At 49.5% G+C, this 18477-nt stretch overlaps 1 protein-coding gene across 1 annotated transcript in view; it reads left to right on the top strand.

Annotated features, from left to right (window-relative positions):
- The first annotated feature begins 1341 nt into the window (after nt 1–1341).
- The window catches only part of MYO1D (myosin ID), a 166596-nt gene continuing 149460 nt past the window's right edge, over nt 1342–18477 (top strand). Inside the window, exon 1 of the mRNA XM_035136261.2 lies at nt 1342–1578. Within this exon, the coding sequence (XP_034992152.2) occupies nt 1484–1578 (95 nt within the window). The 5' untranslated portion in view covers nt 1342–1483. The remainder of the gene's footprint in view (nt 1579–18477) is intronic.

The raw sequence follows: 18477 nt of genomic DNA, 5'->3' as shown, positions 1-18477 counted from the left end.
TATATTATTATTAATAATAATAATAATAAAGAAATGGTTTATTGAATATTTACAAACAAACTGTAAACAGATAAGAACATTGGCAGGATTGTTGTTGTTGTTGTTAAGTCGTTTAGTCGTGTCCGACTCTTCGTGACCCCATGGACCAGAGCACGCCAGGCACTCCTGTCTTCCACTGCCTCCTGCAGTTTGGTCACTCATGTTGGTGGCTTCAAGAACACTGTCCAACCATCTCGTCCTCTGCCGTCCCCTTCTCCTTGTGCCCTCCATCTTTCCCAACATCAGGGTTTTTTCCAGGGAGTCTTCTCTTCTCATGAGGTGGCCAAAGTATTGGAGCCTCAGCTTCAGGATCTGTCCTTCCAGTGAACACTCAGGGCTGATTTTCTTAAGAATGGATAGGTTTGATATTCTTGCAGTCCATGGGACTCTCAACAGTCTCCTCCAGCACCATTATTCAAAAGCATCAATTCTTTGGCTATCAGCCTTCTTTATGATCCAGCTCTCACTTATTACAGTGGTACCTCGGTTTGCGAACGCAATCCATTCCGCGGAGGCGTTTGCTCAGCAAGGCATTCGCTCACTGAAGGCACGCTTCTGTGCGTGCGTAAAGCGCCGATAGAGCGCTTCTGTGCATGTGCTGCGCAGATCGTGTCTGCGCATCCGACGCCGTGGAACCCGAATGTAAACACTTATGTGTCTGTGGCGTTCGTAAACGGAGGTTTTCGTAAAGGGAGGTAGTTGTAAACCGAGGTTCCACTGTATTGTAATAACCTGCAATTTCATAAGAGTATATATTTAAAACTGATGAATAAATGAACAAATTAAGTTAATTTAGGTATGCAGAAAATATGAAAAATAAATTTAAGGAACTGCAGAAAGAGGGGGAAGGAAGTCAAGCTTTGAAATGTTAAAATGACTGTAAAATTATGGAAATGTATAAAACTGAAAATCATTTTAAAAAAAGAAACCCATTGAAGCCACTCTCTGTGGGCTTAGCCTACCTCACAAGATGGTTGTGGAAATAAAAGAGGAAAGGAAAAGAAAAACCACGCACCTCGCCTGGAGCTCCTTGATAGGAAAGGCGGGCTACAAGCGTTCCAAGCTACCTACGTCGAGAGACGACGTTTGAACGTCACGTCGTACGCAAGCGCGCCGCTCGGAACGAGCCGCCAGGTGGCCCTGCAAGCTTTTCCTAGAGCGAGAGAGGGGAGGGGCGGCGGTTGCCCGGGCGGCAGGCATCCGAGAGTGGGCGTGGCTTCTCCCTGCCCGCAGCCCCGCCCAACTCGGGCGTGACGCGCGCGCCTCCAGTCTCGAGCGGCCTCTCAGGTGAAGGGGGCGTGGCCTTCTCGAGTAGACTCCGTCGGACGGTCGGCTGCGCTTTTCTGCCCGGCTCCGGCGCGCGCGCCCGTTCTTCTCTTCGCCTTCGCCCGCCGTGTGGGCTCGCCGCTCCGTCCGCCGGGTCCCTTCGCCCCTTCCTAGCGCCATGGCAGAGCAGGAGAGCCTCGAGTTCGGCAAGGCGGACTTCGTGCTCCTCGACGCCGTCTCCATGCCCGAGTTCATGGCCAACCTCCGGCTGAGGTAAAAAGAAAGCAGGAACGGGGGCGTGGGCGGGGCGTCGCGGGTCTCTCTCTCTCTCTCTCTCTCCCGGCGCCCCTCCCCATCGAATTTCCGAGGGAGGGGGCAGGAGCAGAGATCTCTCTGATTGGTGGGTAGAGACTGGGATGGGGGGAAGCAGGCAGGTGCCCTCGTTTCACCTGGTGGATGGGGAAGGGGCTCCTGCCCGTCTCTCCGTCCGGACTTTCGCCGCAGGGTGATTTTGGGGTGGCGCCCGCCCGGGAAAGGGGCAGCGGTTTTCGTTAGATCAACCAAAGGCTAAGGGTCGGGGGGTTTGCGCGCGATTCGAACTCAGCGCTTCAGCAGCAGCGAGCAGCGTTTCTCTCGCGGGTACCTGGAGCTCTTTTTACATCCTTGCGAGCCCTCTCTGCCCCGGAAAGCCGCCTAGGCGTTGATGCGGCTCCCCGGTGCGCGTGGAGTGGCGTGCGAAAGACAGGGCGGGTTGCCTCTGGGCCCATTGGGGTGAGTTCGTGGGAAGAGGCAAGATTCCGATCGGATTATTTCCTGGTTGGTTGGCAACTCCGTTTTCCTGGTCGCTGCCTGAAGTGCACCTGGTTGCAAAAGTTTCCTTCTGTGGATAGGCTCGTTTAATCTTATCCTGATAATGATTTTGCGGGGTTTTTTGTTTTTAAAATCCAGTCACTTAAATAGGATGTCAGTCTAATTCTGTAACATCTTACTGCCAGTAGTGGCCATAAGGAGGGTGTTAGTTTTCATAGAATCATACATCAATGGTTTTGTCACGGGGATGAGTCAGAGACCATATTCTTTTGGGGGAAGGTAGCTGTGGACCATCTACCGGTGATGGGGTGTGTGGGGAGGTTTGGAGCAAAAAGTAGGTGGAAGAGCTTGCCTGTCTGCCTCTTCATTCATTCTCTCCCTTCCAGACTCACTCATCCTCTCTCACACCTGTTCACAGTACCCTTTTCTCACTTTTACTCTTCTATCCGTTCATTATTTAGGGCTTGGCAGACCTCACTGAAGGTGGTGGAGGACTGTAGGTGACCCTGACCCTTGAGCTGTAGGTTGCCCCCTTGTGTATTGTACATGTGTGGTCCTGCTAGGTCAGATCAAGGGTCCACCTGCTGACACCCTGCCTCAGGCTCAATAGCCATCCTCAACAGCAAAACCGAAGTAACTGCTTGAAATACCCCAAAGGTATTTCATTGCACTTTATTTATCTTAAGTATTTTGACCTTTCCCTGCCTTTCAGGGTAGGTGCCCTCCCAAAGGAGAGCATAGAGAGATTTTTATGACCACTATTTCAACGTTCATCAGTAAGCACTGTGATTTGAATGCCATGTTTGTAGTGCATCTTAATCATAGCATTGGTAAGGTGTGGTTACTCAGGGATCCTGCCATCATCACCATGCCCACATTCCTATTCTGCCTGTGAAATCCAGACCACAAAATGTTTCATAATCAGAGAATGGGTAAACTGCAGAAAAGCTGTCTAACATATCACCTAGCCTCCACTCCCCAAGTTGCAGAATGAAGTTCAAACAAAGTTGGTAAAGTTGGGCTGAATGAACTGAAGCAACAAAAGACTCATCATTCCAACCAGAAATGCTTTCGTTGCCTTAAATCAGGCTTCCCCAACCTTTAGCCCTCCAGATGTTTTGGACTACAGTTCCCATCATCCCTGACCACTGGTCCTGTTAGCTAGGGATCATGGGATTTGCCCCCATATTACCCAGCCAGGATTGCATAGCAGCCTGTAAAAATAAAACAAAATACCAGCCATTGTGTTGGCAGCTCCAGCAAGTGAACAGAGAAGAGGAGACTGAGTATCTCTTTCTGATCTGTGTTGTGCACAGCAGTTGTGGCCAAAGTCTGAGAGTATTTTGCCATCCTGTACAGAATCTTCATCCAGCGAAAATGGTAGCTGAGTTGGGTTACCTGGCACATCTTCCTTTTCAGTAATTAAAATATGTTTAAAAACTGAACTCTTAATTGCTTCTTAGAAAAAGCAGAATTGAATATGATGATTAATTGCTAATTCCCTCCAGGGCTGCCATGTGTTGGCAATGTGATCATGAAACACCTGCCCTGTGGCTATTGCATAATCACTATGCCAGGGCAAACAGCTCTTTCAAGGAACAGAATAATGGCTGAAATTCTTGAAGGCGGAAGAGGGAAAAGAATTTGAAGGGGAGGGGAGAGAAGAAGAAAAAGAAGGTAAAAATTTCAGTCTTCTCTCCCCTCACCATCGTTCAGAAAGTAGCATTTATATTTATGATTTTGAGAGTGCTTGTTTGAACCCTTCCATTTATTTGAATGGAACTTATTTTCAAATAAGTATGCTTAGGCTTGCTACGTGGAATATCAAAACTTTTTGCAAATATATATTATCTTCCTTCATTGCAAAGAAGTTGCATCTAGCTTTCTTGCAGTTAACAGGCATCTTCTCTTCTAGATGTTTAGCTCAGTTGCAGCAGCTGGTCAGTGCCTATTTTTGTTGGTTTCGTGGCAAAATGGGATTCCATTTCTCTGGGCGGGTGTGTGGTCTGTGGCTGTAGACATGTCACTATATTTAAACACATTTGGCACATATGAGCATTTCTGGGTTGGCAAAGTTTATATTTCATGAAAACAGACATGCTGATCCTGGACATATCTTTATGGAACTTTGTTCCATTGGTTTCAGTTCAGTTTATTTTTAAGTAAATATGCTTAGGACGTTAGCATAAGCCCTAATTCATCTAGGGATAAATTGTGCAGTTTGGTTTGAAAGACATAACTGATGAACAGGATTTCTGGTCTCCTACGGAAGCCTCTCTCCCCTCGTGCGATATAACATTATTTCACCTATACATGGGCTTATTTGTCCTCCTTGTCTTCCAAATCTCTCTTGAAAATCCACTACCAAAAGTGTTTTCAGGATCACAAGAGTAGTGATGCCTGTTCTTCTAGAAGCAAGAGAACTATCTAGAGTTGCCTAATGGAAGTTCCTTGAAAATCTGGGCTATGTCAGTTCCTGGATGGGAGAATGTTCGGGAGTCATCATAGAGCTAGAAGGAGCCATATACCGTGTTTCTCCTAAAATAAGACACGTCTTAAATTTATTTTTCCTCCAAAAAAAAACACCACGGCTTATTTTCAGGGGATGTCTTATTTTTTATTAAGTATTTTTTATTAACCATGCATTTTGTAAAGTGGGCAAGGCAAGAAAAGAAAGTAGGGTACTGTACCGGTAGTGTTTTGAAACTGGGCTTTGGGGCTCGGCATGGTGCGCTGCACACTGTGGCTCTTGCCGTCGGGGCTTGGCGTTGCGCACGCTGCGGCTGTTGCCGGCTCCCCTCGGCCGGGGCTCGGCTCCGCGAGCGCTTGCCGGCTTTTGCTGAGTCGGGGCGGGCTGTTGCTGGCTCTCACCGGGTCCCGGGTCTCACCGGCTCTCACCTCGGGGAGGCGTGCTGTTCAGGCTCCCGCTGGGTCGGAGCTCGGCGAGCGCTGCGCCTTTTGCCGGCTCCTGCTCAGTAGGGGCACGGTGCGGCGCGCTGTTGCCGGCTCCCGCTCAGTCAGGGCTCGGTGCGGCGTGTGCTGCGCCTCTCACCGGGTCCTGCTGTGTCAGGGGTCAGCGTAGCGCGCTGTTGCAGGCTCCTGCTGAGTCGGGGCTCGGCGAGCGCTACACCTCTTCCCTGCTCCCGCTCAATCGGGGCTTTGTGCGGCTCGCGCTACAGCTCTCGCCGGGTCCCGCTGGGTCAGGGATCGACACGGCGCGCTGTTGTCGGCTCTCCCAGGTCAGCCCTCGTGGGGTCCTGCTTGGTCGGGGCTCGGCGCGCTGTACTGCCGGGACCTGCGGCTCTCGCAGGGTCCTGCTGCAGCTCTTGCTGGCTCCCGCTCAGTCAGGGCTCGGTGCGGCGTGTGCTGCGCCTCTCACCGGGTCCTGCTGTGTCGGGGGTCGGCGTAGCGCGCTGTTGCAGGCTCCTGCTGAGTCGGGGCTCGGCGAGCGCTGCACCTCTTCCCTGCTCCCGCTCAATCGGGGCTTCGTGCGGCTCGCGCTACAGCTCTCGCCGGGTCCCGCTGGGTTGCGGATCGGCACGGCGCGCTGTTGTTGACTCTCTCGGGTCGGCCCTCGTGGGGTCCTGCTTGGTCGGGGCTTGGCGCGCTGTACTGCCGGGACCTGCGGCTCTCGCGGGGTCCTGCTGGTCGGCTCTCGGGGGGGCCTGCTGCAGCTCTTGCCGGCTCCTGGTCAGTCGTGACTCCACATGGGACATGCTGCTGGGTGATTTGGCGGGGCAGCAACATCCGTTTCAGGGCGCCGACAGGAAACTTCCTTTTCCTCTTCCTCTTCCTTGGCGCCATCCAGACCCGCTCCCCCCCCGGCTTATTTTCGGGGTATGTCTTATATTTATTCTACCCTTGAAAAGCCTGCCATGGCTTATTTTTGAGGCCCGTCTTATTTTAGGAGAAACACGGTAGGAACCTCTTGTTGCAGGGAAGCCTCAATTAATGGCTTTCCAGTTCCAGACTCTGCTTGAAGACCTTCAGCAAAGGAGAACCCCACCCCAAGTCTTTAATTCCATTGTCAAAATTGATATTATCATTAAGGAGATTTTCCTAATGTTGAATCAAAATCTACCCTCCTGTAACTTAAACCCATTAGATCTAATCCTGCCCTCTGAATCAGCAGGGAGAAAGTCTTTGTTCTTTTCTTTAGTGACAGCTGTTTAGGTAATTGAAGTGTGCTGTCATCTCCCATGTCCTGCCCAGTTCTTATGGCCAGGATAAGTATACCCATTTCTTTTAGCCCAGGATTGGGGAATTTGTGGTATTGCAGATGTTGTTGGATCCCATATCCCATTACCCCTGGCCATTGGCCATGCTGACTGGGACTGATGGGAGTTGGAATTCAACGATATCTAGAGGGCCACAGGTTCCTCATTCATAGAATCATAGAATTGTAGAGTTGGAAGGGACCTTGAGGATCATATAGTCCAACCCCCTGGAATGCAGGAATATACAGCTGTTCCATACGGGGATCGAACCTGCAACCTTGGCATTATCAGCACCACACTGTAACCAGCTGTCCTGCTTTAACTTTTCCTCATAGGACTTGTTTTCTCTTGCTCTCCTCTGAACCAATGCCGGTTTGTCTATTTCCTCCATTAAGTGCACAGCACTCCTGATGAAGTAAGACTTCTGCATAAAATTGAACTATTGCTTTTTGAGTTGAAAAGTATGACTCTCCTGCAGCCTAAAATTTCCCTAGCCTTGTCTGCAGCTGCTTCACACTGTTGACTCATTGGTATCTTGTGATTGGCTACAGTCCTGAGATCATTTTCACATGTACTGCTGCCAAGTTGGGCATCTCCCATCCTATTTCTGTGCACACACACCCCTTCCCAGATGCAGAACTTTGTATCCCACTCAGTTCTTTGTCCTTGCCAAACTAGATAAGGATCCCTTCTGCTCCTTCATCTAAGTCATTAATGAAAATGTTGTTGAAGTATATGGGGCTTGGAGCAAAGCCCTGCTCCACTTTTGAGTACAGTTTTTCAATTAGCTGTTAATCCAAATGACAGCATTGTCTAACCGGCATTTAACCAGTTTGCTAACCAAAATATGATTAAGGACTTTGTCAAATGATTTGATGAAATCTAGATAAATTACATCCACAGAATTCCACAATTCACAAAGTTCTACAATTAGAATAAAAAAAGAAAGAAATGGGAGTTGTCTGATAGTGTTCTTCAGTAGAAACCAGCATAAGTTTGTCCCAGCTTCTACCAATGACTGCATTGTTATCAAGAATCTTACAAGTGGGCTCCTTTTAAATCTGTTCTAGGATCTTACTGTGTCAAAGTCAGATTTGACCATTGTGCATCCAGTCCAACATTCTGCTTCCTGTAGTGGTCGGTCAGATTCATCTGGGAAGGCCATAAGTAAGACATGGTCAATAGCCCTTTCCTGTCATTTGCTGGCAACTAGTATTTAGTGGCCTCTCAAACTGAAGGTAGTATATATGGTAGTTATCATGACTAGCAGCTATTGATACACATTCTCTATGAATTTCTCTAATCTTTTAAAATCCATCTCAGCTAGTGACCTTCTGTGATGGTGAGTTCCATAAATTATACACTCTGTGAAGGCATACTCCCCCCCCCATCCTCTCACCTGAATTTCCTGCCGGTCAGCTTCATTGGATGACCTGAGTTGTGGTGGTTTAAGAGAAGTGGGGGGAATTATATCCATTTCCCCCAAAACATGTGTTTAGAGTGTCATCTTGGAGCGCCTGGATTTCAACATTCTACTTAGCAACAACATTTTTGTCTCTAGCCCTATACAACTACATTCCCTCTCCAGCAATGACGGGAGGAGCACAAAGTTCCAGGATGGAAGAAGCATTTGAAGCAGGCAGTATCTTCCTTTCCTCTATCCGAGATCTGGGTGAATTGTATCCTCTTTGGCAGACAATTTAATACATGTCAACACTTACAATAAACATTTGAGATCTCTCAACATTATACCGTCAAACATGTATGCGTAAACAAAAAAAGGAAAATAAAAACTATGTTACTTATCTACTTGTTGTGTTTTTACTTTGTTTGCACCAGACTTCCTTCCACCTCTTACTTGGGTCCATAGAATTCTACATTGTATGCCTTTCCAGTTGTAGCTAATCTTCTGTTTACCACCTTTTCCACAGTTTCTACTAGTTATCTTTACAAGAGTTATTCTAGCCCAGTCAAAAATTTTAAATCAACGCAGTAATCTTTCAGATATTTTTTAAAATTACTCCAATTGTTTTTAATTTTTTGGTACTCTTGGTCTCTTAATTGCCTTGTCAGTTTGTCAATCTCTGCATATTCAATCAGCTTCATTTGCCAGTCCCCCTTCATTGGAATTTGGTCTCCTTTCCAGTTTTGTGCTATCAATACTCTCGCTGCTGTGGTGGCGTACATGAATAATTTCTTCAAATCTTTGGGGATCTCATCCCCAATGATTCCTAAAAGGAAAGCTTTTGGCTTACATTTTGCTGAGCATGGTTTTAGGGATCTTGTGCGCTGTGAGTTAAACCACAGAGCCTAGGGCTTGCCGATCAGAAGGTCAGTGGTTTGAATCCCTGTGACAGGGTGAGCTCCCGTTGCTCGGTCCCAGCTCCTGCCAGCCTAGCAGTTCAAAAGCACATCAAAATGCAAGTAGATAAATAGGTACTGCTCCGGCGGGAAGGTAAACGGCATTTCCGTGTGCTGCTCTGGTTCGCCAGAAGCGGCTCTGTCATGCTGGCCACATGACCTGGAAGCTGTACGCCGGCTCCCTTGGCCAATAATGCGAGATGAGCGCTGCAACCCCAGAGTCGGTCACGACTGGACCTAATGGTCAGGGGTCCCTTTACCTTTACTTTCCCCTAAGTGTTGAGTTTAGTATCCCAATCTATAGGCCCTTCCAAGATTTTTTTTTACTCATCTTCATTAAGCACAATCAGCCATCCTGGAAATCTCTAAATATACCCTAGTAAAGCATATGTGCAATCATCTTAATACTAAAGCTAGAAACAAACATTTGGAACCGGATGTTTAAAATTTAAGATTTGGCTATAAATTGTGCTGCAATCACTTCTTTATGAAGGGCACAGAGCATGGGCGTCTGAAACTGCACACTGTAGTGCTTTTATTTTTCTCCATAACTTATTGTAGATGAAAATATTTTCCTTTTGTTTGGATCTAAAAATATTTAGGAAGTAAATGCTACTTTTGATGACCAGCTTTATTACTAGTGAGAAAATATTTGTGGTGCTGATACTCTTTTAACTTGCCCTTGGAGTGGTAGATGTTAAGCTTTCTGAATGCTGCTTTGTGCTGGTGACGGGAGAGATTTCTGTAGCAGGAAGGGAATTCACATTATTATTATTATTGCCAATGAAAAACCAAACTCACCACAAGAATGTCCCTATATCCCCTTGTAATTCCAAACATATTACTCCTTTTGCAAAAGCATGAGCAAATAAGGCAGGGAGACCTTCCTAAAATTGGCTTTCTGGTTAGACAAACAATATGTGGACTATATGCTAGAAAAAGAAGAGTGAAAGCAGGTCTCATTTTACAGGGTAAACCAAACAGACTTGTTTGCGAGTGTGCTGTGCTTACTTTCGTCTCATAACTTCCTGTAACAATGCTGGATAGGAATCTGACCGAAAGGAGGTGGTGTGGAGATCTGAGAGCCCCAGCTTGCCGTACTTTAGCCACAAATCATCTATAAACCCCTGCGAAAAAATAATGCCCGTTTCCTAGGCTAGTAGTCTATCCGTTAGACCAATGGTTTCCAATTAGCTAAGTACTGCAGACTCCCTGTTTTTCAAAAGCCAAGCCATGGACCCCCTACTTTTGCAAATTTTGATCTCTCTGGTAGTTTTTGTTATGTAAATGGTACTGTGGACCCCCTGGGGTCCAGGGACCAGGACATTAGACCATATGATTGTAACAATAGCTAGGAATGGTTCCTCTACACATCTTGACTGAAATAAAACCCTGCATTTTTCCTATCAAAATGAACTTTCTGCATGCACTTATCATGTATATCCACATTTGCATGTTGATCAGCTTAGAAAATGGCAGTTATAGAGTTAATGCTACATTGAAACCAGTAATCAGATGAATAAGTGCAATCAATCTAAAGTTGTATCTAGACAAAAATTTGCTGCTTCTGCGATAGGTTTTTCTGTGTTTGGGGCCACGATTCTCTGTCAGAATGGATGCAGACTTTGGGAGTCCTGTCCAACCTTACTTTTTTATAAGCAAGTTCCTGTTGTGTTTGACAGCGTGGTTTTTCAGCCTCTATTCCTTTAGAGAGGAGGGTTTTTGCCACACTGACTTCTGCATTTTAAATCTTTGGCCTTGACTACTATATCACTCTATGTGGGCCTATCCTTGAAGGCAACATAGAAACTTCAGAAAATGTCAAATGCCACTGTGAGTTTCCTCATGCTAATCTTTAGAGGCTTTCAGAAGGCCTTTTTGGTAGTGGCGCCCATTCTGTGGAATGCCCTTCCATCAGATGTCAAGGAGATATAACATTTAGGAAACTTCTGAAGGCAGCCCTGTATAGGGAAGCTTTTAAAGTTTTTTATGTTTTACTAGGTTTTTATATGTGCTGGAAGCCGCCCAGAGTGGCTAGGGCAGCCCAGTCAGATGGGTATACCTCTGCAAGCAATTCTTCCTCAACCAACCCTATGACAACTTTGCTCATCTAGTTGTATAGCAGCTCCCTGTGAGAATTGGCAAAGTAAAGCACTGAAAAAGGGGAGCAGGCTAACTTCTCTCTTGCACAAAAAGAGGGAAATGGTGTATTTGTATGTTTTCCCGCATATCTCGGATTCTACAAATTCTAGAACCTACTATTTTTTAAAAGAAATGAAAGCCTCTATCTGGGTTTTATGGCTCATGGGGCAATCCGTCCCTTGCTCTCCTTGTTTGGTGCCATGAGGTAAGAACTGTTTCAGATAGAAAGAGGGCCTTTACATCAGCTCTCCAACCCCTCATATCTTCAGCACATTCTCCTTATTGGCTTTTAGAAAGACTTTCAAGTGGTATGTTTTGTTTGGCCTCTCACATGGTTGGCTAATCTGAATCTCTTCCACATTTTTATATTGCGTTTTAATCTGCTTTCATAACTGTCATAGGCAATGTTGAGCTTCAGAAAAGCAGCTTTCTTCTCCACTCCTTCCCTTTCCCTCAAATTCACTGGCCAAAACTGACTCCAGTCAAGTAGCTGAGGCTACACAATCAAATTATTCCTACAGTATCAGAAGCCTACAGGGCTCTGGCATCTATGAGGAGATAGCTCATATTGGGGATTACGTTGGCATGACCATTGTGCTTGGGGGCAGAAAATTTCCTTCTCTCCCTACACCTCCAATGCTGCCCTGTTTGTTATTACAGGCTGTGACTGTTTTAGGTACTTCTGATATGTGCTCAAACTTCTTACGCACGCATCATCACGCCAAACCCGGAAGTGATCCGAAAACATTGCGAAAAGGGGCGAGGACGGAATGGGGTGTTTGCAGCCATAACTCTTCTGCCATTCTCTCTCTCTCTCCCCCCCACATTTATTTCTCATCTTTGGGTGGGGGTTTGTGGTGCTGCAGAGGAGAATTGACAGAGAAGGGGAAGACTGAGCACTTTCCTCCCACCTCTACCTCAATTAATCCTGGGGTTTTAAAGAAGAGTAATAAATTGATGTAGGATTCCCCCACCCACCCACCCAGCTGACAGACTAAGATGCCTACAATAAATAGCAGCCTTGTTTCCAGATAACTTAAGAAATGCCTAACAGGTATTTTAAAATCTATTTAACATGAATGCCTTTCATGTGAAACTTTTTGACTCGCATTCATGTTAGGGATATATTACAAGGCACTCATAGTAACTGTGGCTCACTGGATACCATAATGTTGAGTCATGGATGAATCTCTTCAAGGGGATTTTCTTCCTATCAGAAAGGTAGCATCCTTTACTGAGTTGGAGAGGCTTTTTGTATTTGTGACATCCTTGGCATGTAACAGTATTTGATTGCTGTATGTGTGAAACTGTAGCACTGTATACATTCTCTGTTAATGTACTTCTGCATGCAACCCATTTGCTCACATTGGTTCCGCTATGAAGAAGTGTGCATGCACATGAAAGCTTATACCCAGAAAAAAATTAGTTGGTTCCTAAGGTGCTACTGGACAATTTCTTTTTTAAAATTTATTCCGACTGCGTCAGACCAACACGGCTACCTACCTGAATCTATGAAATTCTTGTTATGCATGAAGAATCAGAGTCCAAGCTTGTGGAGCTCTGAGCCAAGTTAATGAGGCTGAGATGCAAAAGAAAGAGTTAATGGCACAGAGACTTCCATTCTGCTGGTATGCCGAGTTCACGGCCTTGCTTTGTTTGTCTAGTCTCCCTTGATAACTGTGAGGGACAGGGGATATCGCGAAGTCCCTCCCCTCCTGAGTTCAAGCCCGTCCCCGAGCAAAGGGGAAAGCAGGGAGAGTTCCGATTCCAGTGGGGAAGCAGGAAGTCGTGTCCGAGGCTCAGGCAAGGTAGAGGAGCCAGGGTCCCAGGTGGGACAGGAAGGGGCAAGTAAGGGGGGAAGACCCATCCCCCCAACTCCAGAATTACGCAGGAAGAGGAGGGGCAAGAGGATGGGTCTGCCAAAGCTTTTGTGTTGGAGAAAGACGCGCCAAAAGCCATTAGGAGGTTCTGAAACCGACTGACAACATCGCTCCGTGTAAATAGCAATGACTTGAGCACTGTAAATACGCAGCACCAATAAAAGAATAAAATGCAGAGCTGCGTAGCGTCGTTACTCTGAAGTAGTCCACTCCGGCCACTGTGACAGCAACCTCCTAATCATTTTTGGGCTACTTTGGAGTTGCCGGGATGAGCGTGTCAGAGGCGGAGAAGTGGCGGCAGATCGCTGAGCAAGCCCAGCTAGAACTGCAACAGCTGTCGCTGCAGGCGCAGGGAGAATTGAAGGCAGCTAAAGAGGAGACTAAGAAGGTCCAGGACGACCGGCTACAACTTGCGGAACAGGTGAGAGAGCTCCAGGAAAAAGAGCAGCATTTAAGGGCGGTGGCGGTAGACCTCCAAAACAAGCTGGATGCAGAGAAAAACAAGGCGGGAGGGGCACCCCAAGTCCAAGTGCTGCCAGGAAGGAGAGCCGGGACCCTAGTAAGCAAGTTCAATGGAGACCCGAAGGAGTTTCAGGGCTTTGAGACTGAGATTGTGTATGCTCTTGAGCTGCACCACGATGAGTTCCCTGATGATGAGCACAGAGTAGCGTTTATTGTGGAGCACCTTACAGGGGCGGCCAGGGAGTGGCTAAGACCGTTAATTGCAACAAGGAATCCTTGCATGAAGAATGTCAAACTATTTCTAGAAGGTTTGAAAACGATGTATTCGTCCGATAGTCATATGGACCAGACTAAGGAGGAACTTCATAATTTACGCCAAGGAAATATGACAGTTCGCGCGTATTGGGCGAAATTCACCATGCTGGTGCACAGATTGGGGTGGGATCTGGAGTCTGCCCCAATGCAAGCGGCGTTTTACTTGGGGTTGCATGAGGAGGTGAAGGATGAGCTCTCGAGAGGTCCAAAGCCCAGTAATATGGATCAACTGAGCAAAGCGGCTCTGGCGGTGGGGGTGAGGCAGGAATCCAGATGGAGCGACAAGCAAGCAACGCGCGCAAAGCGGGCTTGGTTCCCACGGTCGCAGGAGAAGCCACTCCCTCAACAACCCTTTCAAGCCACGCCTGGGGCCAGTCAGGACCAGGAACCCATGCAGATTGATAGCGCGCGCGCGCGGGCTTTTCAAACCCCAGCGGCGCCAAGACGCAAGGAGGGAAGGGGTGGGAATTGCTTTCTCTGCAACTCCCCCCAGCATCTCGTCAGAGACTGCCCACATCGCAGGGAGTGGCAAGGAAAGGCGGGAACGGTTGTGCCCTCCCCCACTGACGCAGCACCACAGCAGGGAAACGGGAAAGCCTGGCTGCAGGAGACAAGGGGCGGCAGCCAGGCACAGTCAGCAGACAACAGCCCCAGCCCACCCACCCGCACAGAGAGGAGCAGAGCCAGCCCACCCCTCCCAGAGCAGGAGTGGTTCTAGAAGTGACGCTCACGCTCCCAAATGGCTATCCATTGACGGTCCTCGCCCTAATTGACAGTGGTGCCTCAGCCAACTTCTTCTCGAGAAACTTTGCAGAAGAGCACCAGATCCAGCTTCTGCAGCTGGATTTTCCTCTGCACGTGGCAACCATTGACGGCAGAGAGCTGCTGGGAGGGGCCATCACTCATCAAACCCCCCCCATGAGAATGACGGTTGGAAGGCACTCAGAGACACTGGCATTCAACGTCACCACCATCTCAGACCCCCCAATCGTTTTGGGCATGAGCTGGCTGGCGCGCCACGACCCCTCCATAAGTTGGCATCAGAGATGCATCACTTTTGGATCGGACTTTTGCCTGGAACATTGCATGCAGCACCAACCAGGGGAGGGGCCTCCGATAGCCACGGTGGCCACCATGCACGTCAAAGGGGGTGAGGCGATACCCAAACCATACTGGGACCTGCAGGAGGTCTTCAGTGAAGCGGAGTCCGACCACCTGCCCCCACACAGGCCTTTTGACTGCCAGATCAACCTGGTGCCTGGGGCAACTATACCCCCAGCCAAGCTGTACGCCATGTCAGACCAGGAACTGGAGGATCTGCGCGCTTTTATCGACAAGAACCTCAAGCGGGGGTTCATCAGAGAAAGCAAGGCAGCAGGGGGCAGCCCGGTCTTCTGGGTGGACAAGAAAGACACGCAACAGTGCCGTCTTGTGGTGGATTTTAGACGGCTGAATTCGGTGACAGAGCCAGTGGCTTTCCCCATGCCCAGAGTGGATGATCTCCTGACAGCGGCACGCAGAGGCAAGATTTTCACCAAGCTAGACCTGAGGGGGGCGTACAACTTGATCAGGATCCGGGAAGGCGATGAGTGGAAAACCACGATGTTCACGCCTCTGGGCTCTTTTGAATATCTGGTGATGCCCTTCGGGTTGCAAGGGGGCTCAGCATGCTTCCAGGCCTTCATGCACCACGTCCTGGGGTCCCTACTCTTCAGGAAATGCTTGGTCTTTCTGGATGACATCCTTATTTACTCCAACGACCCAGTGCAGCACGTGAAGGACGTCAGGGAGGTGTTACAGCGCCTGAAGGAGAACCACCTGTATGTGAAGCTGGAGAAGTGCAAGTTTCACACCAAGGAGGTGGACTTCCTGGGCTACAAGCTGTCAGACAAGGGGCTGGCAATGGACAAGGACAAGGTGCAGACCATCCTGGACTGGCACAGCCCCAGGACGCGCAAAGATGCCCAACGCCTACTAGGCTTTGCCAACTTCTACAGGAAGTTCATCAAGAACTTCTCTCGAGTTACGGCTCCCATCACTGACTGCCTGAGAGGCAAGCAGAAGTTCAGGTGGACACCAGAGGCGCAAGCAGCGTTCGAAAGCCTCCAGAGGGTGTTCGCCTCAGACCAGAACCTGTTCCACGTGGTTCAGGACGCGCCCCTACGCATTGAAACAGATGCTTCTGATAAGGCTGTGGGCGCCATTTTGTTGCAACTGGACGCCAACAGAGAGTGGAGACCCTGTGCCTTCTTCTCCAGGAAGTTGACCCAGCCCGAGCGAAACTACACAGTTTTTGATCGGGAACTTCTTGCGATCCACGCGGCGTTCCAGCACTGGAGACACTTCCTGGTGGGCGCCAAGCACCCCATCCAGGTGTGCACAGACCACAAGAACCTGGAGTTCTGGAGAACTGCCAGGGTGCTCAACCAGCGGCAGATACGGTGGGCGGAGTTCTTCTCGAACTTCAACTTCTCCATACACTACATCCCAGGAGAGCAGAATGTCAGGGCGGATGCCCTCTCCCGCAAGCCAGAGTACATGGAGGAGGAGGCGCCACCAGCCCCAAGGCACATTTTCCCCCCGTCGGCATGGTCCTGCGGAGCAGCAGTGGTGAGCGAGGCAGAACTCACAGCACTGACGGCAGCGGATGAATTTGCCAACCGCATCTTCAGAGAACTGAGAGGGGGGAGGGAGCAGGCAAAAGACTTTGCAGAACGCAGAGGGCTGCTTTTCTACAAGGGTGCGCTGTACCTACCCACCACCCAGCTTCGACGTACGGTCCTCAAGCAGATGCACGACAACCCTACAGCGGGGCATTTTGGAAGGGACAAGACCACTCACCTAGTCATGAGACACTTCTGGTGGCCAGGGGTGAGGGAAGATGTTCGAGACTATGTAAGGGGCTGTACCACCTGCCAGCGGGCGAAGGTGGTCAGAGCAGCGCCACCAGGGTTGCTGGAGCCCTTAGCCACACCACACAGGCCGTGGGAAGTGGTGTCCATGGACTTCATCACAGATCTGCCTTCGTCCAGGGGTAAGACTGCAGTGTTGGTGGTGGTGGACCTCATGTCCAAAATGTGTCACTTTATACCGTGTGCCAGGGCAGTCTCGGCAGAAGAGACAGCCAAACTGTTTGTTGATCACATTTTCAGACTGCATGGATTACCTTTAAGGGTTATTTCGGATCGTGGCCGCCAATTTGTTTCCAGGTTCTGGCGGCGGCTCATGAACCTCCTGCAGGTGGAGGTCAGCTTGTCGACGGCTAGACACCCGCAGACCAACGGACAAGCGGAGAGGGTCAACGCCATTCTGCAGCAGTACCTGAGATGCTACGTCAGCCAGCGGCAAACGGACTGGGTGGATCGCTTGCCACTAGCAGAATTTGCCTACAACAATGCAGTGCACGTCTCCACAGGGGTGTCGCCCTTTAAGGCCAATTACGGGCGCGACCTCAGATCTTTCCCAGAGAGGGAGAGGGAGGAGGAGGAGGAGGGCCCACAGGCTGAGGATTGGGCAGAGGAACTGGAGACGGTGCACCAGCAGCTCAGAGAACACTTGGAGAGGGCCAAGGAAGCGTACAAAAAGGGGGCAGATCGCCACAGGCGACAAGGGGAGGTCATCAGGGTGGGGGACAAGGTGTGGTTGTCCTCGGAGGGCCTTCCCACCAGAGGGAGGTGCAAAAAGCTGGCACCCAAATGGCTGGGCCCCTTCACGGTCACGCAACAGGTCAACCCGGTGGCATACAGGCTGGCACTGCCAGAGGACATGAGGGTGCATCCAGTGTTTCATAGATCGCTGCTGTCGCCGTACAGGGAAAGCAGCAGGCTCAGAGACAGCGAACAAACCCCCGAGGGAGGGGGGGAGAGGGAAAGCAGGGAGCAACTCAATGAGGCCACGGCCATCCTGGATTCAAGGTGGGGGGTGGGGGGCCTGGAGTACCTCATGGCATGGGAGGATGCTCCACCGTCCCAGAATGAATGGGTTCCCGCCACTCAGATACAGGAGGAATTCTTGGTGGAAGAATTTCACGCCCTCTTTCCCCACAGACCCAAGCCCTGGCACATGGAAAGGGAGGGGGAGGAGGAGGAGGCACGGGAGAACAGCTCACCATGGCGCTGGGAAGCGGAGTTTGAGGAACCAGAGGATGAGGTATGGGTGTCGCCAAGATCCACCCAGTCAGAGGAAGGAGCAGATTGGCAAAACATTTTTACCCCCACCAGCTCTGACGCCACGGACTTTTTGGGATTCCCGTCCTCCCAGGCGGAAGGGGGGGGCTCGCAGGACTGGGGGGAGGTGTTCACACCAACGGGCTCGGAGAGCACCGAGTTTTTAGGCTTCCAGTCGTCACCGACACATGGGGGGGGCCTGGGGAGGGGTGAAGGAGAGCTTGGGAGGGGGGTGGATGTGAGGGACAGGGGATATCGCGAAGTCCCTCCCCTCCTGAGTTCAAGCCCGTCCCCGAGCAAAGGGGAAAGCAGGGAGAGTTCCGATTCCAGTGGGGAAGCAGGAAGTCGTGTCCGAGGCTCAGGCAAGGTAGAGGAGCCAGGGTCCCAGGTGGGACAGGAAGGGGCAAGTAAGGGGGGAAGACCCATCCCCCCAACTCCAGAATTACGCAGGAAGAGGAGGGGCAAGAGGATGGGTCTGCCAAAGCTTTTGTGTTGGAGAAAGACGCGCCAAAAGCCATTAGGAGGTTCTGAAACCGACTGACAACATCGCTCCGTGTAAATAGCAATGACTTGAGCACTGTAAATACGCAGCACCAATAAAAGAATAAAATGCAGAGCTGCGTAGCGTCGTTACTCTGAAGTAGTCCACTCCGGCCACTGTGACAATAACCAATTAGGAGTTTCACACATTCAGGTTACCTTGGATCACTGCCTTGCAAACCTCTCAACAAGAGCATTGATATTCCTGAAACTAAGCCTTGCCTTGAATTTGTGTTGTTTAAACATGTAGGATCGCTATAATGGGCACCATAATTGGGC

Source organism: Zootoca vivipara, chromosome 13 (assembly GCF_963506605.1).
Source record: "Zootoca vivipara chromosome 13, rZooViv1.1, whole genome shotgun sequence".
Taxonomy (NCBI): Eukaryota; Metazoa; Chordata; class Lepidosauria; order Squamata; family Lacertidae; genus Zootoca; species Zootoca vivipara.
Note: the sequence above shows the minus strand (reverse complement) of the source record. Positions and strands in the feature narration are given on the sequence as shown.